The 21,977-nt window shown below is 47.9% G+C and overlaps 1 protein-coding gene across 1 annotated transcript in view; it reads left to right on the forward strand.

The window, feature by feature from the left end:
- Window positions 1-21,977, forward strand: part of LOC144935175 (serine protease HTRA1-like) — a 58,913-nt gene that overhangs the window by 2,163 nt on the left and 34,773 nt on the right. Inside the window, exons 2-6 of the mRNA XM_078861639.1 lie at window positions 2,039-2,138; window positions 6,957-7,170; window positions 9,124-9,318; window positions 10,240-10,272; window positions 11,955-12,060. Of these exons, the coding sequence (XP_078717765.1) occupies window positions 2,039-2,138; window positions 6,957-7,170; window positions 9,124-9,318; window positions 10,240-10,272; window positions 11,955-12,060 (648 nt within the window). The remainder of the gene's footprint in view (window positions 1-2,038; window positions 2,139-6,956; window positions 7,171-9,123; window positions 9,319-10,239; window positions 10,273-11,954; window positions 12,061-21,977) is intronic.

The following is a 21,977-nucleotide window of genomic DNA, read 5'->3' on the forward strand; positions in this document are numbered from 1 at the left end:
ATCCTGCACTGAAGTTACGTGGTGTGGGTAACTGAAAAATAACGGGCTAATAGGGTTCGAGTTGCCCCCTGGTTTAATAAACGTTGTTTCTGTGTGTGTTTTTCTTTCATATCCCATAATGAAATGTGTTTAAGCAACCCTGGTGTGTGTGCGTATATGAGGGCCCTTAGACTTGCAAAATACTCGCACTATAAAAAAACGATCCCTTTTTCCACTATTTGATACTGACCGGAAATATTTTGAGCAAACCTCAAGATAAATCATTGTGCGTGTGTAAATGTAGCTTAATTTTTTTTTAAGTGAACTGCACTTGACCCTTTGAGGAGTACAACAACAACTACTACAGCATAAACATTCTTAAATTCCTCTACCGAGAGAATGACAACAAATATAACTCGTTCCTTTTGAGCTTGTGCACTTTATTTGTCTCCTACCGCTAAGCCCCCACACTTAAGTCCACAAAAAACACAGCTCACGCTCGTACCGTTTCCATGGAGAATCTTATTTGACTCTAGATTTGAAGCTTTCGTGACTGCAAGGATTCATACTCTTAGTTCTTTCGGTAAAGTCACGTAGGTAAAAAATGTTATTAAAATTAATAAAAACAATAAAATCACGACGTTTTATTGTTTTTATTAATTTTAATTTCAAAATTAAATTAAAATTAATAAAAACAATAAAATCACGACGTTTTATTGTTTTTATTAAAAAAAATTTTACCTACGTGACTTTACCGAAAGAACTAAGAGTATGAATCTTATTTGACGTCGTCCCAGTTTGTATCGGAGCACATCTTCTCAAGGCTTGACCGTGCTGCACTTTGTAATCGTTCGCTAAAGTTGGCATCGGACGTAATCTTTTTTTTATTCTGCTTGTGTTTATAAATGGGAATGCTGGAAAAAAAGAATTGAGTAAATTTCGCCGTGTTGTTCTAGTGAGACATCTGTGAAACCGTATCGCATTTTCGAGAGCCAAACAAAACTTGGAGGGGGTCACAGTGACTGCGGTCAAAATAATGAAGTGCCCAACCGGAGCCATTTGTGCATGGTAACCCCACCCCTTATCTGGGCATCCTTCCCGTCCAACTTTCCCTGCGTCTCGGGGTCTCTGCTTTAGGGCCTTTTTTTCCATAAACGCCCCGCCGCCTATCGATGCTCGGCAAGCCAGGCAGCTCCTTGCCAAGGCTTTGAACGACCTCCTCGCAGGCCGCCGCAGTGCATGCTCGCATGTGTTCATACGCCCAGGGAAATGCGTAAAGCATGATTGGAATCCGCGTTTAAATGGCTGTGAATGAAGTTGGTGAAAAATGAAAGGATGTGATGTATTTACCCTCGTGTTTATTCTACGCGTTGTGTGCTGGGGATGGGCATTCCTTGGCTGACCTGGAGATCTCTCTGCGGCAAGCTGCCTCGTGGCAATGTTACTTGGCTTATGGAGTAACTAACTGTGCTCTCTGCCAATGTCCAAGGGATTCATGCTGTTTATTGGCATTTAAACAGAAAATTCCTGTCTAATTGTTTCTCAGATAGTCAAAAGAGTGAAACCGCGTTTAGCTTCAGCACGAGTATTCGTTCTTCCATTTAATTGTTCGGCAAATTTATACTCTTATCCACATTCATCTGAAAAGAATATTGTGGGTAGCTGGAATTATTTTTGTCAATAGTCATGGCTAATAGGGTCCACCAAAAGTGTCCGAAATAGCATCATGGATAAGCAAAAGAGTGTCCTGTAATCACTAAAAAGTCTGTGAGATGTTAGACGCAAAAATGTGAACTTATTAATCTTGTTGACTTTGCGAAGAAATACAAAAGCTATCTCATTAGAAATGTTTATGTAATTATAAAAATCACACAATAGCAAAAAGCGCACTAATGAACGAAATCATACATGTTCCAGAATATTCCGTAATCTGTGCCATGTTTATAAAAAGTAACTCATCGCATTGTTACAGATATTGTTGAGTGAGCATAACAATAATTCCTGGCCTGGACTTTGATAACCGTGGGTTGGACTTTTTGTTGTTGTTGTGCCCGTGCAGGAGCACCCAACCCGGAGAGCGTTCGGGACAGACTCAACTTCATCGCCAACGTGACGGAGCGGGCCCGGCGCGCCGTGGTGCACGTGGAGCTGATTGCAAGGTGACGCCGCAACTGCCCGAATAACCCGAACCTCCCAAAGCTACCAAAACTCTCCGATGCGTGTCTGTGTGTGTTTCTGGGTCCGGCACTGACTGGTGTTGAGCTTTGCACTGCGCGGAGCGCTAGCGTGCCGCGCTAGGAACCTGGCAAACCCGGGTTCGTTTCCCGGTCATGGCCAACACCGGTGACGATTATCTGAACCGGTCCTGGACCTCCCCTGGCCCCTGGGGCGTGGTGTTGGCCACCCGCCCCCTCGTGTGCCGTGCCGGCCTTCATAGGTCCTCGCTAACAGCACTTGGCCCAACAGTCTGTTAAGGTTATACGGGGGATCTTTGTCTTTGTGCTGCCTGTTGTTGTTCGGCACGATATCTAACATCGGGCCACCTGCTGGGAGCTTCATCAGGAACTGCGTCGTTGAAGTTTCCAGCGTGTGCAGCAACACTGGATGATGGACGTCTGGCCCAATAACACAGTGCACGAAAACGCAGCAAAAAAACTTTCCAGTACAACCACAAGTACCTACATATTAGCAAAGCAATTCATTGTCCTGGTTTAGTCAGGACAGTACTGATGGTTACATAATGGGTGTCCCAGAACATTTGCTAAAATTTGTATTTTGTCCTGGTATAAGACGGATTTGGCCTCAATCTTGACTCTTCATGTGTGCGAAGGGCGAGGCTCACTACCCAATAGACCCGTTACTGGGTGATTGTTCATTGGACGTGGTGCATAAGCACACCAATAATAACTTAACAAATGTTTTTGGGGGCTAACAGAGGAAGGGGTTGGCACCATGTATCCTGGTTGAGCCGATCAGAATTATGGTGGCGTTAGGCCAGTGTTTCTTAACTCCAGTCATCACGATCCACCATGGCCAATCTTTTCATGATGACCAATAAGTTCCGTTCCTTTGCCAAATAAAATGTTCTATTCCTGTTTACACTGCACGCACCTGATGGGTGGTCATCACAAACGATCTACCATGTCGGGAGTGGCAAGGGCTCGAGTTGAAAAACAAACCGCCCGCCACAATGTCGGTGAAATGACGCATTGAATTGCGCGTGTGTAAGACTCAATGTTTTTAGATTGGTATTTGTCACGTAGAAATAACTCACGCGAACCCAACGCAGGATATGAGTCACAACACCAGAACGAGTAGGCTTACATTAAAGTTCTATTTTACTAGCATAATTACCATGATATCATTGTTAGCAAAGAATACCTTACATTTATCTAGGAATGTGTTTGTATTGTGCCAATACTTAATTTTAATATTTTCTTTTTTTTTTATCAAATAATAAATAAAAGTGCCTAGTTAATATCCCACTCAAATAATTAATAAAAACAACAATGTGTAGCCCTTTGTTAATACACTGCTTGATGAAGGCCTCTCAATGCTATATCATTCATGAGGATGTATAGAATATCTAGATCTAACTTTAACACAACTATTACTAATCTGATCATTGTTTTTTTACCCTTTTATCTGGCAACAAAACTGACACCTTTTTTACAAGGAGTCATGTTTGCATTGACCACAATACCTGCGGTCGGAATGCAAACAAAAAACACAACTCTGGTCATGTATGCACTGTCCTTGAAATAGTTTGGTCCACACCCGAGACAGCTTTCCTTAGAGCCTAGTCTCACATGGTGTTGGACCAGATGACGCCAAAAGGCGCACAACTCAAAGACAATGCACCATCAGAGTATGAGAGCTCGGGGTAAGTTGCCAGATAAAAGGGTAAAAAACCAATTATCATACTTTTGCTACTGGAAAAGAAGGTTCCAATGGTATTACGAATCTTTCAAATACATTTAGATTGTTTTCATTTCTGGGGCACGTAAAAGTTCGTGCGTGCTGAAATACACGTTTAGTCCACACGCGGTTTCGAATACAATACATATATTATCAGAACATCCTTGTTTGGATTGTTTTGACACATGTATGTGTGGTTAATGCAGACTTGTTGGCTTTACAATAGGCGCGTCTAATTTGGTGTTCGAACATCTTAACACCTCTTGTGTCATTCCCAGAATAGGCAAAGCCTATACTTATTCTTTCATATTTTTATACTGTCAAGAAAAGGTTCCACAGATATCCACGTGTATTCCAATCGGGCCAAAGGGCATTGAGATGCTACAGGGTTTTCGTAATATCATACCAAGGACTATAAACACCTGGAATAATATGTGTGGTGCAGCACAAATCTGTGTAACTTCAGTCAACACCATCATCACAGAGGCCCCTTCTCGGAAGTTTTTGTTAGGATTCGTTGCTCTGTGATCTTGGCAGCCACAAGCCCCCTGGTGGACTTTCCGCCTCCAAACAAAACACTTTGCTTCGTGTGCCTAAAAACACGCACACGTTTATAGCATTACGACTGCAGATCTCATAATTCTATAAATTCTACTTATTGAGTTTTATTTACAGACTGGATTATTTTTTCTCTCTCTTACTCACTCGGCCCAATGTTGAGGCACGTGTTCAGCATTAAGGAGGTATTTCCTTTGTTCAGAGAAAAACTATGAATGTAGCCAAATAAAATGTGTAATTATGTTTGTAGAGGTGTCACAAGCACAGACCTAAAAGTAAATTTCCGCCATCCTGATCATCTCTGCCTGATGATATACACGCATTTGATCATCATTATGGTCAGTCCACTGCTGGATGAAGGCCATCCCAAGCCACCGTCATCCTCCACGATCCTATGATGTAACAATCCACCAAGCTTCGATTTAAAGCTTTCGTGACTGCAGGGATTCATCTTCTTGGTTCTTTCGGTAAAGTCACGTAGAAGGGAAATAATAAAAAATTTACATAATAAAATAATTCTCACGACGTTTCGGCCACAACGCAAGCAGCCGTCCTCAGGTGAGGACGGCTGCTTGCGTTGTGGCCTCAGGTGAGGACGGCTGCTTGCGTTGTGGCCGAAACGTTGCTGCTTGCGTTGTGGCCGAAACGTCGTGAGAATTATTTTATTATGTTTTATTTTTATTATTTTATTATTTCCCTTCTACGTGACTTTACCGAAAGAACTAAGAAGATGAATACACCAAGCACCAACACAGAGAAGCAGAATTCATTGCTCCATCTCTGGGCGAACAATCTCTTGGAGGCGGTCTACCTCTGAGCTGCCAGTTCGTCACGATTCTTCACCTTCGGTCATTAACCCCTTGTAGCGACGTGTCCCTACTTTTATTAACAGTTCGAAGCTGTCATTAGTTTGCGTCGTAGTTAATCTCCTACTTGTTGTCCCACCTGATGACGATTTCTTGTGTTGCGATCGAAACATCGTGATCTATTATTTTTCTACCTACGTGACTTTACCGAAAGAACCAAAGAGTATGGATTCCTGCAGTCACGAAAGCTTCAAATCAAGATCGTTTCGATTTAAAGCTGTCGTGACTGCAGGGATTCATCTTCTTGGTTCTTTCGGTAAAGTCACGTAAAAGGGAGATGATAAAATAATACAAATAAAACATCATAAAATAATACAATTCTCAGTGAGAATACAATTCTCATAATAAAATAATACAATTCTCAGTGAGAATACAATTCTCAGTGAGAATTGTATTATTTTATTATGTTTTATTTTTTATTATCTTATCATCTCCCTTCTACGTGACTTTACCGAAAGAACCAAGAAGATCAAGATCGTTGTTAATCTGTTAAAAATAAACGTCATTAATCAGCGTACGTTCTCCAATCAACGTGTTCCTTCTTCATGTCTCTCAAAGAAATTCCATGCACGCTTTTCTCCCTGCTTCGTCGAGCACTTTTCACTTTTAGTTTATATATTTTTTGTCAATTACCTATTTCTGAACCATGTGTCATAGCCGGTCGTACATACTGATTTAAAATGTATTATTTCGTCACATTGCTACTTTACTTCTCATTGCACAGTTCAGCTTTCCAAAGCACTCTCACCTACTCTGGTCCATCTCTTTATTTCATCTTTTAGATTTCTCTCCGCCTTTAATCGCAGTTTTTTTGTTGTTGTTGTGTCCCTCTGAGAGATATTTACAAATCGTTTATATAAACTGTTGCACATGAACGTTGTATTTGTCACAACTATTCTGAGCGCAACAGTGCAGGCTTCATCATTAAATTCTTCTCACATTTCCATCGGGTGCAAATAGTGACTATGCTGCCAGGAAATCTGAGATGATTAATGTTACCTCCACTAATAGGCTCTCAATCAATCACATTTTTAGAAAATGTATTATAGTCTCCAACTACAAATCAAAATATACTAACTTATAATTATCTTCACATAAAAAGAGCTATTGGCTAAGACAACCACCTCATCCGTCTTCTTGGTTCTTTCGGTAAAGTCACGTAGAAGGGAAATAATAAAATAATAAATATAAAACATAATAAAATACAATTCTGACGACGTTTCGGCAACAACGCAAGCAGCCGTCCTCAGGTGAAGAACAGGGCTGTCGGAAAGACAGCGTCTGAATGTGTCATAATAAAATTGTATTTTTATTATGTTTTATTTTATTATTTCCCATCTACGTCACTTTACCGAAAGAACCAATAAGATGAATCCCTGCAGTCACGAAAGCTTTAAATCGAAATTTCACCTCCTCCGTGTTTGTACACACTAATGATCATTAAGCGGCCTTCTCATTGACACTTACAGCAATTTTAGGTTGTCTATGGTTTTAACCTGGGCCCATTCGCCCAGACTTGAGTGACGATCGAACACCTCCGATTAGCGCGGTTTGGCGACGTAGATGTCCAACGTACATACGTACGAACAAACATGGATGAGACTCCCACCCCCGTCCCACCCCGATCTCCTGCAGGCACCTGCTCTTCGACCGCAACGTGTCGGTGTCCAGCGGTTCGGGCTTCCTGGTGTCCGAGGACGGCCTCATCCTCACCAACGCGCACGTGGTCACCCACAAGCGCGACTTGGTGGCCGTCAAGGTGCAGCTCACGAGTGGCGACACCTACGAGGCGTGGCCGCTGCACGTCGACATGCACGCCAACATCGCCATCATCAAGATCAACGCCCAGGTGGGACTTCTGTGCCCCCCTCCTTGGACGTCGCGTTGCGTGCTCTGCAGTCGGGCTCTTGTTGAAATGCAACGGAAACATTTTGAACGCGTTGGCTTTCGCGACCAATGTCATCCATAATATTCGGTTTTTTTTGGGTTAGAAAGTGTAAAAATTAATGTGTCGTTAAACCCGCCACCACCCGACACGGCCAATTAGTAAGGTTTGTCACGTTAACAAAACCCGCCAATTCGTGACGAGTACAGCGCACACGGTGTGTTCGAGAACAAATCCACAACGTTTACAATCAGAGTACGATGACGGGTGGTGGCAGGTTTAACGACACATTCACATTTATGCGATCTAACCCCCCCAAAAAAAACTATATTATGGAAAACATTATATTAAAAATAAAGATCCACGCCCAGGTGCCCGCAAGCTCGTGCGACGGCGCACTCCGCACGTGCCACCACTCTCCGTGACACTGGGGGCTTCTGGGAGACCACTCTCGCATTCCCCTTCGTGGGAGAGGTGTGGCCCCTTCCTGTGAGCAGGCAGAGAAGGCTCTTTGTAAATTTTGGTGATGGTTGCTTAGCCGAGATCTCTCGTTTGAGTTCTTTGCCCAGATGCAGGGCCCCGGTTTAAGCTCCGTCTATTCCATCAGATCCCAGAACCGCCCCACTCCCTTTTAAATTTGCAACACCAGACAGTTGAGGTGGTTTCCTGTTGCCTTCATCAGCAGTGTTTTTGTAGGTGGCACTATCACAATATTCGGTTTCTTGTTTGTTATGTGTTACCCCAACTTTATGCGATTTGGGCTATTGGTGGCATTCCATGAGACAGAAATTAATTCAGAAAGTTTGCAGAGCAGTCCATCAACCTCTGTGAGAGATTTATCTATGAAAGGAGATATCATGGAAATGTTTCTCAAATCTCAAGTGGTCTCTTATTCATGCACTAGAGGAAAGAATTTTCCACTAACCCTGCTGAAGAGAAATGCTTCTTGCAAAATAGTTCAACCAATATTTTCATTCCGAGAACTTAAATTCAGCTCAATTAAGCGCATGACCAAATGTTATACGTTGCTATTATTTGCGCAGTCATTGGTGCCCGGACCGAGACAATCAACTTCACCACAATCGCCGCTTGCAGTTTAACGTCGAGCTGCCCTGTAAACATAAAAAAGTGAAATGGTGACGACGCAAAAAAATAATAAAAATGGTAAGTGAAGTGCTGAGTGCATTTATAAATACACGAGCTTTACTACCCGGCTTCGCCCGGAACTTGGATTCTTGTCTTGGACTAATACACGGCCAACGCGGAGGGTTGGGGGGGGGGTGACGTCAGCAGGCACACTGCGTGATGCTGCCGCATGCGGGTGACATCACAGATATGTGACGTCACAGATATGTAACGTCACCGCTCACTTGCCGTGCAAAATATATCCATTATTGCGCCCCCCCCGCCCCCCAAAAAAATTACAAAAGTCTATTTTTATACTTTTTGCATTGTGTACAGTCTGGAAAGTACCCACATGCCAAATTTCAAGTGTGTTGCATGTTGGGAAGTATGCTAAACATTTCGAACAGACACACATATTCACGAATTTCACTTATATATATAGATTATTTAATAGATTAATGAACTAATTAATGACGGGGTGGGGTGGCCGAGCGAACGGCCACGTGGTTCGTAGGGCCGCTTGAGTCTTTAAGAGCTCGGCCGACGTCGCTGCCGCCCCTGTTGTTTGACTTGCACCCCACTGGGATGTTTGCACACAGCGTTGGTGTACACGGTGTTTTTTCTGCAAAATTTTGCTGTCTTTTCTTGGATTTTCTGTTTGCACTTAGTCACATTTTCACTTTAAGATGTTTTCTTGTTCATGTTTTTGTTTGTTGCGGTTGCACCCGATTCAAGAGCCGAATTGCTTACAGGGCTATACCTAATAAATGAACTTGAACTCTCCCATCGCAGCAAAAGCTGCCGGTGCTGCGACTCGCTCGCTCGGCCGAGCTGCGTCCCGGCGAGTTCGTCGTGGCCATCGGCAGCCCCTTCAAGCTGCAGAACACGGTGACGACCGGCATCGTGAGCACGGCGCAGCGCGGCGGGCAGGAGCTGGGCCTCGAGGACTCGGACCACGACTACATCCAGACCGATGCCATGGTCAATGTGAGGCTGGCCAGCCACACGTATACACGCGCACGTGCGCACACACACATCAGATAATCAACAACGTTGCATTTGGTGTTCGCGCCAATGGCACTGTGTTACACGGGCGAACGTAGTCTGCCAGTAGGGGGGGCGGCTTTGCGACGTAGCTTTACCCAAACGAAATAATTTGCATATATTTTTCAAATTTTTATTGTGGTGCGAATAACGTCACGGGATCTTTCACGTCCGCTGTCAAGCAGGCAGCACGTTCTAGATTTGAAGCTTTCGTGACTGCAAGGATTCATACTCTTAGGTTTTTCGTTAAAAAGTCACGTAGGTAAAAAATAAGTAATAAAAATATAATTAAAATAATAATTGAAATAAAATAATAAATCGCGACGTTTCGGAGGCAACACAAGTCTCCGCCAGGCAGCACGTGTTGATAGGTAGCGCACAGCCTGCAGTATTAACCAGGGTGGCCAGTGGGGTCGAACCGTGGCACCTCCACATCAAGCGGCGAATGCCCCTACCGCTCTGCTATGTCACCGCCACAGGCATCGCGTGACGATCATTTGAAGTGAGTGAGGCCCTTTGACCTGAAATGTAGTGTTCAGTCAGAGATTAATTCTGACTGGATATTTTTCCGCTCGTTGGTTACCTGGAGTCGGCGGCACTTAGCTCGTAGCCACAGCCCGAGCGAGAATATTCTGGATGTGATTTTCCAGATCCGGAATATATTTCCCTGGTCATTGACCCGGACACATTTATTAAGTTAAGCCCCACCTTTAGCTCAATATGTGACATGAATGATTTCGCGAATTAGAAATAATAATCTTTTAAATGAGTAACATGCACAGTATTTGTTATTATCATTTATAATAATATCTTTTGTTTTTCATGTAACTGCTGCTCCTTGTTCTGTCACATTGGGACATCAAGTATGGGAGTGCTGGTGGACCCCTGGTGAATCTGGTAAGAACCGCTTGTAAATTCCATCACTCTTTCAGGTGGCATTTTAAAAGAAGCCCATGATATGAGGTGACTGAGTGGATCACGGGTTGGTGTGTTGCTGAGCTGGCACCGCTGGGGCCTGAGTTCGAATGCAGGTAGCCGCTTGTGATCAAACTGGGTTTCTTATCTTAGAGTTCTCAAGTGTGGCGAGTTGATGGCCTTAGCCTGCTCGCCAATGACCGCATAAAAAAAACCTAAACTGTCACGTTAAACTTTTATCTGCAGTTAATTTAGGCGATTATTCCAGCTCTGAGAAAGAAAAAAACACATTGATGTCGGTCAGTGTTTGGGAAAGTGCTGCTCCCGGCTGTGTGCACCACCGGTCACTTGAAGGGGTTTTCAGAAGTAGCTCTGTGACATATACTTTACATTGGGCTCATCTCGAACACAAAATGGTTTCACGGGTCTGTGAGAAAATCGAACGGATACTTCACCCCATGTCATCACAATTAGAATAACATTTAGGACTCAAACAAAACTATTCAAACATTGTCATATGATGGTAGTGTCGGATAACTTCATCGTGAAATGCCACTTTCTCTCCAATAATTATCCAATGATCATCCCTTACCTTTGCTTTTTCTTCAAATTGTCATGCTGTATTGATTCAATGCTTCGTTGGTTTTGCCGCTGAAGCAGGGCGCGTGTTGGCGTTCATCTCCCGTTGACGGCCCTGAGTCGCGTAGTGGATGCACACCTCATTCAGAATAGCAGTCAATGTTGGGTCTCAACACGGGGTATACGCATAGTGTATCCACACTTCAGAGGGATACAGCAGCGAGTGGACCCACGATTGCGAGTCACACTCTGCAATCACAATGCTGCCCTGAATCATCGTTGCTCACAGATCGCTGTTTGTTTTTACGAGTAGCACAAGTTTTGGTTTGAACAACACGCCGGCGTGCTGTACAGGTGACGAATTGGCACGTTCTGTTTACGTGACAACCCTTACTAGTTGGCTGTGTCGGGTGGTGGCGGGTTTAACGACACATTTATATATTTACGCGATCTAACCCAAAAAAAAACCTCCATTATGGAGCGCAAGTCTTAACCGTCAACTGCATTGCTTCTCTGTGCTAAAAATCTGCAATCACCGCAAGTAATCTGAAACCGCCTGAGCCCACCGTTGGCAGGCTCCTCCGCTGGCATGAGCATCGTGGCCTGTGTGGAGAACCCCGCTGTGGTCGTGATTTAACAACGGGGCAGTAATTCAAATCAAACCACGAGTACATTTGGTGTACGCGTCATTCTTACAGTGCAAGGCCATCGTGGAGGTGCTGTGTTTCACACACGTGCGCTTTAACAGCTGTGGTAATTTCACAGTAGGGGGAGGGAGGCGATGTTGCTTTGTGGCCTCACCCTCGAGTCATTTGCGAATTATTCCCAATTTTTTTGGGTAAAATTTGGACTGTGAAATGCCTGCACACATGGATGACTGTTGTTTTTTTTCGAGAAAAAAAAACTCCCACGGGACTTTAATGCCCATCTTTGAAGCGGAAGGCGCGTCTGTTGTTGTTGTTGTTTCGTTGATGCGCCCACAGTATTAACACAAAAACTGAAAACCGCTGCAACGAGTGGCAAAACGCGCGGCCGCTCGTCCGTGTCGTCGCCACCTAACGGAGCGGCGTGCGGTTGACCCGCAGGACGGCGAGGTGGTTGGCATCAACACCCTCAAGGTGACGGCAGGGATCTCCTTCGCCATTCCAAGCGACCGCATCCGAGAGCTCCTCCTCCAGCGACCAGACACAGGTACGGACATGGGCAGTTTGACACTGTAGGCTTTCGCGAACACTGTTATTCATATTTCGATTTAAAGCTTTCGTGACTGCAGGGATTCATCTTCTTGGTTCTTTCGGTAAAGTCACGCTGTCTTTCCGACAGACCTGTTCTTCACCTGAGGACGGCTGCTTGCGTTGTGGCCGAAGCGTCGTGAGAATTGTATTTTATTATGTTTTATTTTTATCATTTTATTATTTCCCTTCTACGTGACTTTACCGAAAGAACCAAGAAGACTGTTATTCATAATCAAGGGGGGGGGGGTTTGGGTTAGATCACGTCAGTATGAATGCGTCGTTAACCAGCCGCTACCCGACACAGCCAACCAGTGAAGTTTGTGTCGTAAACAAAACGTGTCGATTAGTACAACTTCAGCCCACACGGCGTATTGGAGAGTAAATCCACAACATGTTTAATTTGAGTACGACATTTGGCTGGTAATTACATCCAGCGTCATCGGGCAATTTTTGCTATAATTGTGAAGAGAGTCACCTGCTTCTGGTCTTAAATAGACATGGGTACTAACCTGGAGCCTTGATGTCCATCCCCCCCCCCTTCACATTGGTTGGCTGGCTGACCGTTCTCCTTTTCCCAAACTTTTTGGGGATGGGCCAAATGCTTTGGATGGAAGCTGGTGAGACACATTTGGTTATTGTGCAATTGGCAAGCTTGGCTGTGTTGCTGAATGTTGTTTCGTAAAAATATATTTACCGAACTCATTTGAAGTGGCATTAATCATGCCACGTGTTGCCTTAAACATTTCCTGGCTTTCCGGTTCTTTGAAAAATAATATGAAGACCCTTTGTATTGTTGTCAATAAATTCATATTTAGAACAGCATTTTTGTACACAAGCTGCACGTGATAGATTCTAACCCATACTGGAGAGCTATAATTATGAATCGGACCATAAAACAGCGTGTAAATCACCATCACATGGCACCAGTGTTGGCTGTGAAACGACAACAGCTCCAAAATGGAAAGCGGCAAGTTTTGTATTGCTATGAGTGCCCTCACCACGTGCATCATAACCGGTCATGCCACGTGGGACCACCGTGCGCCAATTCCGAGTAAAAAGAAAAAAAAGTAACAAATTAAGGAGGATCTGCACAAAGGTCACAGACAATATTGTGAAAAACATGAATTATCACGTTCGTGCGGTGACCAGATTAGATACTGGGAAAACATTTTCCTCCTTATCTGTTTTACGCCTCGCTGCTTCTCTTTGTAAACACGCTAAAATGCCAATATTATTTCTACGAAGAAAAAACAACTATTCATGAGTTCAAGTGAACGTGGCTGAGCCCCCAACGAAGGACACCGATTGGTTGTAACTAATAAACAGGCCAAGGTTGAACTACAAAAGAATATGGGTAAAATAATACACAGTCGAGGGGGGACCTCATAAATCAACGCCCATTAGCGCCGCAAGTGGACGGGAGGTCAACATGCGCTGCTTCAGAGGTTCATATTTGAGAGGAAACCGCTGTAACTCATTAAACGTATTACATTCCCAGTGCTGTCTTATGCTGACCATGGATACATGGGTGTCTGGTGAGGATTATTTTTGGACTGGACCAGCATATTTTTAGGCACTCCGAATCTACTACGGTGCGGACAGTTATAGCCGCTGGCTTACGAAACGACTTGGCGAAAATAAGGGAGCTTTGCATTTAGAATAACGTATGACCTTCAAATTGACCAAACTGGTGATTGTGCCCTGCGTATAAAACAGTAAACAGGATACGGTTGGAAATGTGAACACTTGGGGCTCTTAAAAAACGTTTATTTTTGTGCGGCTGCGTGCCCGCGCGTCGGCGTGTGTGTGCAACATGCCTGTGACGTACGTGTTATTGGAGGATGCATTCGCCAACATCTCCATGGATCATGAGAAAATGTTTAGCTATAGTTTTCGCGTGGAGGCATGTGCATTGACTGCGTCGCATCGGCTTGCAAAAACAAGGAGGTTCGGCTGTTGCAATTAACCTCACCCACATGGCATCAGGAGCTGTTTGCCAACGTTCCGATGTAACGTTAAGCATCGTGACCTTCATTGCTCGGCTTCGATTCCCCCGTTTGGTAAATGTCACACACGTGTTTGCGGAATTCATATTGAGTAACGGACAGACGGCGGGCAAACCCCGCAGGCGAGTTGGGATGTTGTTGCAAAGTGCTTTTGTGGATTTGTCTCGTGGGCTGCGATGACTCGCTCATTTGACACGACTTTGTATGTTAAAAAAATAGCCGCTTAAAAATAGATCCAGATTGAATACCTAAAGTGTAACAGTGCTGTACGACTCCGTTATGACCAATGAGAAATTGTAACGTATATGCTATTTATCCAGTAGGTGGCATGTGGTACACGTTTGAGCAAGCATTCCACAGTTTCCAGGGCCAGTGGTTTAAAAGAAATGAATTTCAGCCCTTTGGTCAACGGCACTGCTGGATTAATGCCTTCTCAAATTGTGTCGGTCACGTGGGGTGGTTCGACCAAACTTCGAACTCAGGTCACGAGGTTTCAAGAGTGCGGACCACAAGGTACTGGCAGTGCCCGCTTGCCTTCACGAGCAGTAATGTTTAACCATCACAAGCGGCGTCATCGGCCTGGTCATGGGAAAGAGGGGGGTCGGGGAGAGGAAGCAACATTTATTCCCCCCCCCCCCCACTTAATTAACCCCCCCCCCCCCAGGCGGTTGTTTAAATATGTCAACAACAGAGGCTGGCACTGTGGGGCGTCGTGGTTCGAATTCTTGAGATATTCCACTCCCCGCGAATGGGGAGAGCCTCCTCGTGTGTCCCCGTTGAAGAATCCCCGAGTAATCCACTGGTGCACGCTGCCTACCCTCTCCGATGGAACGGTCGCCCTTGCTGAGCAAGCCCTGCAAATAGAGTGACTAGTGGAGACACTTTCTGTTTCGATTTAAAGCTTTCGTGACTGCAGGGATTCATCTTCTTGGTTCTTTCGGTAAAGTCACGTAGAAGGGAAGTAATACAATAATAAAACATAATAAAATAATTCTCACGACGTTTCGGCCACAACGCAAGCAGCCGTCTTCACCTGAGGACGGCTGCTTGACTTTATCGAAAGAACCAAGAAGACACTTTCTGTTGTTTAAGAATTCCTAGATTTGACCACTGCGGTCCCTTCCTTCCCGCAAATACTTTAATTAAAAAAATACCTCTTGCGATCCACCCCCATCCCCTGTTGAATATAATCCCTTGATACGATACCGGTGTGAGCCCTCCCACGCCGAACTCTCGCCATCCTCCTCTTGATAAAGTGGAACTGATTTGCGTCCGCTGCTGTTTACTCATCTCCGGATGAACCAAGGGGCTGCGCTGACCCGGATACCGCCTGTGAAATAACAGGGCCAAACGGATGGCCGGCTATTGCACTTGACATTTAACATTTGGGCCACTCTGTATTATGAATGAATGATTTGTGTTGCAACACGACGATTCAAACAATGTTCCCGCTGTCTCACATGGCGCAGCGATGACGCGTGAGCATTCATTGCCCTGGACTCGAGCAGTCCTAGTTCCTGTGCTGCATGCGGATCAACGAGACGACTATCAACGCTCATCGCCGCAAATACTCCCGGTGGCATTAGAAAGGGCAGGAAGGCGAGCGAGACGGTGTGTCATTCTGCGTGTGAAAATGAGGGAAGGGGAGCGGTGGTGGGAAACGAGACCTTTTTTTACGATATTTATTTAAATGTTTAAAATGGATTTCATTAAAGAAGCTTCGGCATAAAGTAAAATAAATATATATAACTGAAACTCTACCCCTTGGAGTAGTCGGAAAATGTTGCGATGACATCTTATGTTGGTCTTGGCCCAAAAGCGTGGCACTGTCAAAATTAATCAAGAGGGTGTTCGTACGGCTCAGTGTGAGGATAAGTCGTTTTTTTTTGCTGCAACGAGGGAGAGGTCTTTTTTACCCCATACGAACGGTAGCCATTTGACGACATTCATTGTTTCAATAGAGGGGGTTTTTTTTCGGTTAGATCGCGTAAATATATAAATGTGTCGTTAAACCCGCCACCACCCGACGCAGACAATTAGTAAGGTTTGTCACGTAAACAGAACGTGCCAATTCGTTACTAATACAGCACACCAATGTATTGGAGAGTAAACCCACGAGATTTACCACAGCATTTAATTGTAAATGTCGTGGGTTTACACTGCTGTAGTAGTGTAGTAACGCTTATGACTCGTTCACACCGGAGTTGGAGGCACACTTGTTTATTTAACACCACACGTTGTGACATACACACTGAGGGGGTATCGGCCCCCTCACCCGTCTATCTGAGGACACACCTCTAGGCTAACCCTAGCCTGCCTCTGAGTCCTCCTCTAATGGGCTAGGGGAGGCTATCTTGGCCCGACACTGGTCAGTCGGGCCCGGTACCCAGAGTCCAGACCAGCACTGGCTCTGGCTCTGGTACCACGCCACTGGCTCGAGCCTGCGCGGTCCTGATAAGGACGGCGTGCCAGGGGGAGACCAGGGCTCTATCTAGGACGTCTTCCGTCTCCTCTTCTTAGCTAACACAACACTCCCGAGCCCCTCGATACATTCCCCTTTTATACCCAACCCCTCCCTGAGGGGTGGGGCCCCGGGGGATCATAATGACCGAATCGACCCCCCCAGGGTGTCTGGCGCGGACGTCGCAGAGGGCACCTGCTCGTGCACACATGTAGCCCCGCCTACTGTGTTTGTTTACCATAGGCTGCCATGCATAACGGGCTCTCTCTCTAACACCCCTACATCACTCCCCCCCGCATAGCATGCAGCCGTCCCGGCTGCCAACATACAAAAATTTGACAATAAAGGTGCCTTCACCCCCTGACCGCGCGTGTGCCTCACTATTTTTGAACAATAACAGGAACCAGAACAAGAACGCAACAGCAAGATGAGAAAACAACCCGTCGCACCCCCCCCGAATAAATACGAATTCCGTAAAAAAAACAGCCTATATACAATCAGCAGGGAACCCACCACGCACACACAACACACGGTGAAGCCAACATATGTACATCCGAGGAGTGGGGAACACACCACCCACACAACATCCAATGAACACAACAGCTATGTACACATTTTCGGCCTCACAACAGTTTGCGCATTTTAGCGCGCGTCCTTGCAGCGGGCCCCTCACACGGGGTAACCCCGCGTGGCGGACCATCAGGTGGCGACTGTCCGTCTTGAGGTGAGCATTCCTCTGACTCCGCGTGACCCTCGGTATCCGCAGGAGGGGTGATCGGGCGTGAGCCCGTCACTCCTGATGCTCCTGAAGGTGGCACAGCCGGCAAGGCATCAGGTGAGAGCGACAGAGACGGACCCAGCAAGTCGGCCGACCCCCCACATGTTTGGCCACGCGCGTGTGAAGTGGGGTCGTGTACCGCAGCGAAGGGTTTTAATCTGGAGGGGTGCACGAACCATCGCCGCTTCCCCCACTTGATGCGCACGCACTGCGGACGTAACACCTCCACCACTTCCACAGGGCCCCGCCACGGCCGCACAAGTTTAGAGGAGGTTGCCAGTGGCACCTGGGGGCAGTGCAACCATGCCTTGTCCCCCGGCTTCCACTGCAGCATGTGCGCTCGACTCAATCTGAGGCGCTCATTTGCCTTCTGACGGAGGTCAGAGTTTTGCATTGCAGCATCCCGTGCCTCGGTCAATTTGTCCAGATTAAATTTAACGTGGTCAGCCAGATTAGTTTTTCCCTGCGGCACGGGGATCCGCAACTGGGCACGAACAGGCGGGTCTGGTTCTCGGCCGTACATGAGGTAAAAGGGAGAAAACCCCGTAGCCGCATGGGGTGCCATCCGGTACGCCGCCAAGACCCCCTGAATTTGTAGGTCCCAATCCGTTTGCGAGTCCGAAACTTGTTGTGATAACATGGACGAGATGGTGCGATGCAAACGTTCGACCATCCCGTCAGTTTGTGGGTGATATGGGGAGGTCCGAATTTTCTTTGTGCCCAGGAGATCGCAGACTTGTCTGAGTAGTTTACCGGAAAAATTTCTGCCCTGGTCGGTCAGCAGCCTCTCCGGAGCACCTTTGTCCAGGACATAACCCTGAACAAAGGCCTCCACGATGGCTGCTGCCGACTGGTTGGCCAAAGGCCAGGCCATAGGCCAGCGTGTAAAATACTCGACACCCGTCAACAAATATCTATTCCCTCTGGGGGTGGCGGGGAATGGTCCCAAAATGTCCAGAGCGACCAGCTCGTTTATCCTGGACACTTTGATCGATTGCAAGGGCGGGTTAGACTCCCGTGCCGGCGGTTTGCGTTGTGCACATTGAGGGCACGATCCCAACAAATCCCCCACATCCCTCGTCATGCCAGGCCAGTAAAAATCAAGTTGCAGCAAGGCGAGAGTCTTTTGGGTCCCCAGGTGTAGGAGGCGCTCATGAGCGGCCCATACCACCCTACCCCGCAACCCAGTAGGGACAACCAGCCGATGTCGACGTGACTTCCCGTCCCAATGCATTAGCAGACCTTGGCACATTTCCCATGCGTCGGAACCACCTCTTTTTCCCCCCGCCGCACCGCCAACGCGACGTCGCCACCCGAGGAGGGAGACATCCTCCATCTGGAGGCGCCCCCATTCAATGACGGGCAACCCCAACAGGGAATCTTTGCCCTGTTGTTCGATCGAATTAGGAACCATTGCATCGTCGTCGTTGGCGGCCGCCAAGACAGGTACCGATGTGTCCCCTGGAGGCCTGCAACGTCCAGACCCCAGGAGGCATGCACACTCGGAGGTGGTTGGCAAGCGTGACAGAGCGTCCGCGTTGGTGTGGCGAACGCCCTTACGGTATGTGGTTTGGAAATCGTAATCCTGGAGGACCTCCAACCATCGGGACAATTGTCCCGATGGCTGTTGGACCCTCAGGGCGTACTGCAGTGCCGCATGATCTGTGCGGACGGTGAAATGCCGACCGTACAGATATGGGCGATACTGTTGGACGAAATGGACAATTGCCAACAGTTCCCTACGGGTGACACAATACCGTTGCTCCGCTGGAGACAACACCCGACTGCCGTACGCAACCACATGTTCCACGCCGTCAACCACCTGGGAGAGCACGCCCCCAATACCCGTGTTGCTCGCATCGGTGTCGAGCAAGAACGGTTTTGAAAAATCAGGGTAAATCAGGGGAGGAGCGTTTACCAAAGCGTCCCGAAGGGAGCAAAAAGCAGCCTCCTCCTCCTGACCCCAGCAAAACCGAACCCCTTTAGATGTTAAAGCATGTAGGGGTTTGGCGATAGTCGCAAAATTAGCGACGAAGCGTCTATAATACGACGCAAACCCAATAAAACTCCTAACCTCTCCCACTGAGGTGGGAGTCGGCCAGGAGCTTACACACTGCGTTTTGGCGGGATCGGTAGAAATACCTGAGCGCCCCACGATGTGCCCCAAATAACGCACCGACTCGCGTAACAAATGGCATTTTTGGGGCTTAAATTTCAAATTAGCAGCCCGCATCTTTAGGAAAACCGCCCGCAACCTCTGGAGATGTTCCTCAAAAGTTTTGCCAAAGACAATGACGTCATCCAAATAAATCAGGCACGACTCCCATTGCAATCCAGCCAAAACCAATTCCATCAACCGCTGGAAAGTTGCCGGCGCTGAGTGTAAGCCCATCGGCAACCGGTTGAATTGAAACAGGCCGTGCGGAGTACGGAAAGCAGTTTTAGGCTTTGAATCATCGTCCAGAGGAAGCTGCCAGAATCCCGAAAGTAAGTCCAATGTGGAGAAGAATCGCGCTCCCGCCAAGGCGTCAAGCGATTCGTCCATCCGTGGGAGCGGGTATGCGTCGGCAACCGTAATTTTATTAAGGCGCCGAAAGTCAACGCAAAACCGCAACGAACCGTCCTGCTTCTTAACCAGGACGATCGGCGCTCCCCAAGGGCTGTTGGAGGGAGAAATTATGTCGGCGGCTAGCATGTCATCAACAGCCGATTTGACATGGTCCTTTTCGGCGGGACTCAACCGAAAAGGATTTAGGCGTATTGGCGCGCTGTCACCCGTATCAATATGGTGACGCAGCAGATGAGTGCAGCCCAAATCGTATTTATCCCGACTGAAAACGTCGGAAAATTCCCTCAGTAGTGTCTTAAGACGTTGGCGCTCTAAATTTGACAGGTCCGTCGATCCCGCGCAAAGCGCCTCGAGCCACCCTTCATCGCTGTCTGAATGTGGTCGCGGTGCAGGGGCAGCGCCGACATGACTCGCGACGGGTTCCTCACAGGGCACCGGCGTTGCGTGAGCAAGCACGGTCCCCTGTGGGACCACCACCGTCTGCGAGCCCACATTGAGGACCGCGATGAAGGGTTCTCCATCCCCTCTCACTATGGTCTGGGCCGGGAGTAAATTAGGTCCACTGACCCCGGCCCTAGACGGTCCCAGCAAAACCCCTTGAGCCCCAATGCCCTTAGCGAAGGGCCGCCGAAGTCTCAAAGGAATTAACATTTGCGCCCCCGGAGGAACGCGCACCGTTCTATCTACGAACGCCGGCACCGTCGCGAACGCCGTCCGGCTCGTAGCGGGGGATGGCAAAAACGCCATGCGTCGGCCCGATGGGAGCTCAATGCATCCCTGGTCGATTAATATCCTAATCGGCATTTTGGCCAGGAAGTCCGTCCCCAGCAGGCACGGAACCGCCAGCGAGGAGGAAACAAAAATCGGCCCAGATAATTTAATATCCCCGACACAAATTTGGGCTCGAATTTGTCCGATGATGCCAAGTGAACCCCCGTTAGCAGCAAAGAATGGCACGTTAACAGGCATCAAAGGACGGCTTTGGGCAGGGAGAATGTTATAAATCAACTCCGAAATAATGGTCGCCGATGCTCCTGTATCGACCAGGATGCGCACCTCGACCCCATCGATGTGACCCACAACGGCCGACGACCCTGACGACGCGGCTACAACCCGATGGGCCAACACGGACCACTGGCTGGGTTCAATCTGAGTACCCAGAGCGGTGCGTGTTGGTGCCATGGTACGCGATATTGGCCCCCCCTTCGCTGCGGTGTTTAAGTGTGCGACGGGCGTGTGCGTGGGCCAAACGTGAGGGGTGCCGCGACTCGCCGGATTATGATGGTGGAGCTTGTGACGAGGGCCGGCGTCCCGTTGAGATGTCGTCCTGCGCTGCCCAGGAGAGCGGCACCCCGAGGCGACGTGGCCCCGGATGCCGCAGTTGTAACAGCGTGGAAGCGCTGGTGACGACGATGGATGTTGTAGACGGCTTGAACCGGCCCGGTCCTCCCGTACTCCCGCTCCATGCTGCCGTTGATGGTCGATGGCGCAACCCTCTTCCGCCGGGAGGGTGGCTGCAGCGACGGCACGCCCGCTCGCCGCCTTGCTGGCCTTCCGTCGTTGAGAGGACAGGTTTGCGTGGAGAAGACGGGCCGCTTGGAGGGAGCACATCTCTGCATCGTCCTGTGCGACAATGACGATGTCTAAGTCGTCCGCCAGCAAAAGTATCTTCTCTGTCACCATGGCGTCGACACCCTCGTCATCCATTCGTGGAAAGGCCTCCTTCGCCAGTGCCAGGAGGCTTGTGCGGTACGCCAGGGGCGACTCCTTCGTCCCCCGCTGGCGATCGTAAAAGAGTTGGCGACAGTCCGATGGTGGACCATATACCGCCGACAGCACCTGCATCGCCTTCTGCAGCGTGGAGCGCCTCTCCTTCGAAGCCGATGTTAGAGTGGCGAGGGCGTCGCTGTCGAGAAGTGCTGGCAGCGCGCGGAGAGCCTCGGCGTCTGTCCACTGTGCCATCTCCTGGTGAGCGAGGAAGCGCCGCTGGAAGCCGCCCCAGTCGCCATCCTCGCCCACAAATTCCTTGAGTGGAGGTAGCCGCTGATGTAAGGCAGCG

This window comes from Lampetra fluviatilis, chromosome 12 (genome assembly GCF_964198595.1).
Source record: "Lampetra fluviatilis chromosome 12, kcLamFluv1.1, whole genome shotgun sequence".
NCBI classification, from domain to species: Eukaryota; Metazoa; Chordata; class Hyperoartia; order Petromyzontiformes; family Petromyzontidae; genus Lampetra; species Lampetra fluviatilis.